The 2,500-nt window shown below is 39.6% G+C and overlaps 2 protein-coding genes across 4 annotated transcripts in view; both read left to right on the plus strand.

The window, feature by feature from the left end:
• The window catches only part of SK (small conductance calcium-activated potassium channel), a 910,124-nt gene that overhangs the window by 573,234 nt on the left and 334,390 nt on the right, over positions 1-2,500 (plus strand). The gene's annotated exons all lie outside the window — the stretch shown is intronic.
• Positions 1-2,500, plus strand: part of LOC113803380 (GH3 domain-containing protein) — a 22,715-nt gene that overhangs the window by 9,382 nt on the left and 10,833 nt on the right. Inside the window, exon 8 of the mRNA XM_070142111.1 lies at positions 905-1,009. Within this exon, the coding sequence (XP_069998212.1) occupies positions 905-1,009 (105 nt within the window). The remainder of the gene's footprint in view (positions 1-904; positions 1,010-2,500) is intronic.

Here is a 2,500-nt window from a genome sequence, read left to right on the forward strand (position 1 = left end):
TTGGTTGGTGGCTTGTTTAGAAGTTGGAACTGCGGCGATGCACAGACACGCACTGACACACGCAGATACGCAGGTAAACACACACACACACACACACACACACACACACGCACGCACGCACGCACGCACACAGACACATACACACATATACACACACATACACACGCACATAAAATTTATCAGTTGATATATTCACTGATATCTATCTATTTATTTGTCTATCTATCCATCTATCTATCCATCTATATATACATATATATGTGTGTGTGTGTATGTGTGTGTGTGTGTATGTGTGTGTGTGTGTGTGTGTGTGTGTGTGTGTAAAAGTATGTGTGAGTATGTATGTGTGTGCGCGCGTGTGTGTTTGTCTGTAGATGTATGGCAACTCAACTTTAAACTTTTAAAACACAGTTTGTATTCCCATTCCCTAACAATTTTTAAAGTTATACACCCATTAAAACTTAGTTTTGATATTCATACAAATCTACCTTCGAATCAGTAGCCGTTTTATCTCTCTCTCTCTCTCTCTCTCTCTCTCTCTCTCTCTCTCTCTCTCTCTCTCTCTCTCTCTCTCTCTCTCTCTCTCTCCCTCTTTCTCCAATAAATATCAGATCGGAAATGATGTGTTTATTTTCGACCGGGAATGAATTAAGTTTGTAGAAGTTGGATTGGTTAGAAATTACTTATTTAGCTTCCTGTACTTTGTTGATTGTTTATTTATTTATTTTTTTTTTTCAGTATGTCCCTCCCCTGTATTGATATTATCTCTCAGGCTTTTTTCTTTCTTTTTTTCTTTTCTTTCTTTTTTTTTTACAATCCAGAGAGCGTATCTCACCTAAACACCGTATTCTCCTCCATCTTCATATATCATTCAGCAAGTGCATGAATTACATTGATTTCTAAGGTATGCTTATTGGATTGAGAAGGGCAACGCGGTGTTACCAGCTCGTAAGTGTTCCAATAAACCCTTTGGCACACATTTGCCAATATCACGCATGGTTTATACGAGGTAAAAATATTCTACCGTATATATCCGTTGTTTTGGTCAATAACAATTTTTGTGCTATTGCGAATAATATATTTTGGAGTGAAAGGTTTATGTCTGGGAATACGTTTTTACATCCTGATGGCAAGGAATAAAGATATGGAGATAGAGAGGTAGATAGATAGATTAAGGGATAAAGAGAGAGAAAGAGAGGGAGGGATATATATATATATATATATATATATATATATATATATATATATATATATATATATATATATATATATATATATATATAGAGAGAGAGAGAGAGAGAGAGAGAGAGAGAGAGAGAGAGAGAGATAGATAGATAGATAGATAGATAGATAGATAGATAGATAGAGAGAGAGAGAGGGGGGGAGAGAAAGAGAAAGAGAGAGAGAAACACAGACACACGCACGCACACCGAAAAAAAAAACGTAAAATGCATCCAGTTACCAAGGCTAAAGGCATCGAACGTGTGCGAAAAAGGAAAAAAAAAAAAAAAATGTAATGACATTATCACGAAATGTTATACCCCTCTGTCATACTCCAGCATATCTACCCAATGATTACTATGACAGAGATGAAAACCTACGCTATATCATTCTGAGACAGTAAGACGTAGTGCAGACACGCAAATATCGACAAAAAAGTAAAATGAATTGGTAAATAGAAAAAAAAATAGTGATAAAGGCAATCATGTGCGCCTCAGACATCGAGCGCTTATTCGACAAAGTAAGCATCCAGGCGTCATTATTTAACATAATCGTAAGGAGTTATAAATGGACTTTAGAACGCGCAGGCAAACGCAACAGGCAGGCAGGTTAAACGAGGCGGTATTGGATTGCAAGCCAGGTTATAATTAAGGACAATAAAGTACGAAGAGTGACAAGTCGACAAGTGACAAGTGACAAATGACAAGTGACAAGCCAACACTTGTTGATCAGGGAACATAGAGTATAAGAGACGGACAGCGACAAGAGAATTCAAGCGCTGGCAACGCTGGGGTAACGATTTTAAGTAAGTGCGGCGGAGGAGTGGCAACGCTGCGTGGCACTCTTGGGCGACAGACAGACAGGCACGATGACAGATATTGGCGACAGATGGCGTGGGAGGGACGAGGAGAGGAGAAGAGAGGAAGAGAGTGGGAGAAAGGAAGAGAGTAAGGAGAAAGAGAGGGAGAGAGAGGGGGAAATGAGAGTGTACGGAGAGAAAGAGAGGGAGAGAGAAGGGAAAAGTTAAGATGAAGCTAAGGAAAGAAAGAGAGAGGGAGAGAGAGGGGTGGGGGAGTGAGAGAGTAAGCAAAGAGAGGGGGAGAAAGGAGGATAGCAAGAGAGTAAGGAGAGAGAGGGGGAAATTGAGAGAGATAGGAGAGAAAGACAGGGGGGAAGTGAGAGAGGAAATATTATAAGAGAAGGAGAGAAAAAAGAGAAAGCGCGAGAGTAAGGAGCAAAAGAAAGAGAGAGACCGAGCAAGTGAGAATAAGAAGAACAA

This window comes from Penaeus vannamei, chromosome 29 (assembly GCF_042767895.1).
Source record: "Penaeus vannamei isolate JL-2024 chromosome 29, ASM4276789v1, whole genome shotgun sequence".
Classification (NCBI taxonomy): Eukaryota; Metazoa; Arthropoda; class Malacostraca; order Decapoda; family Penaeidae; genus Penaeus; species Penaeus vannamei.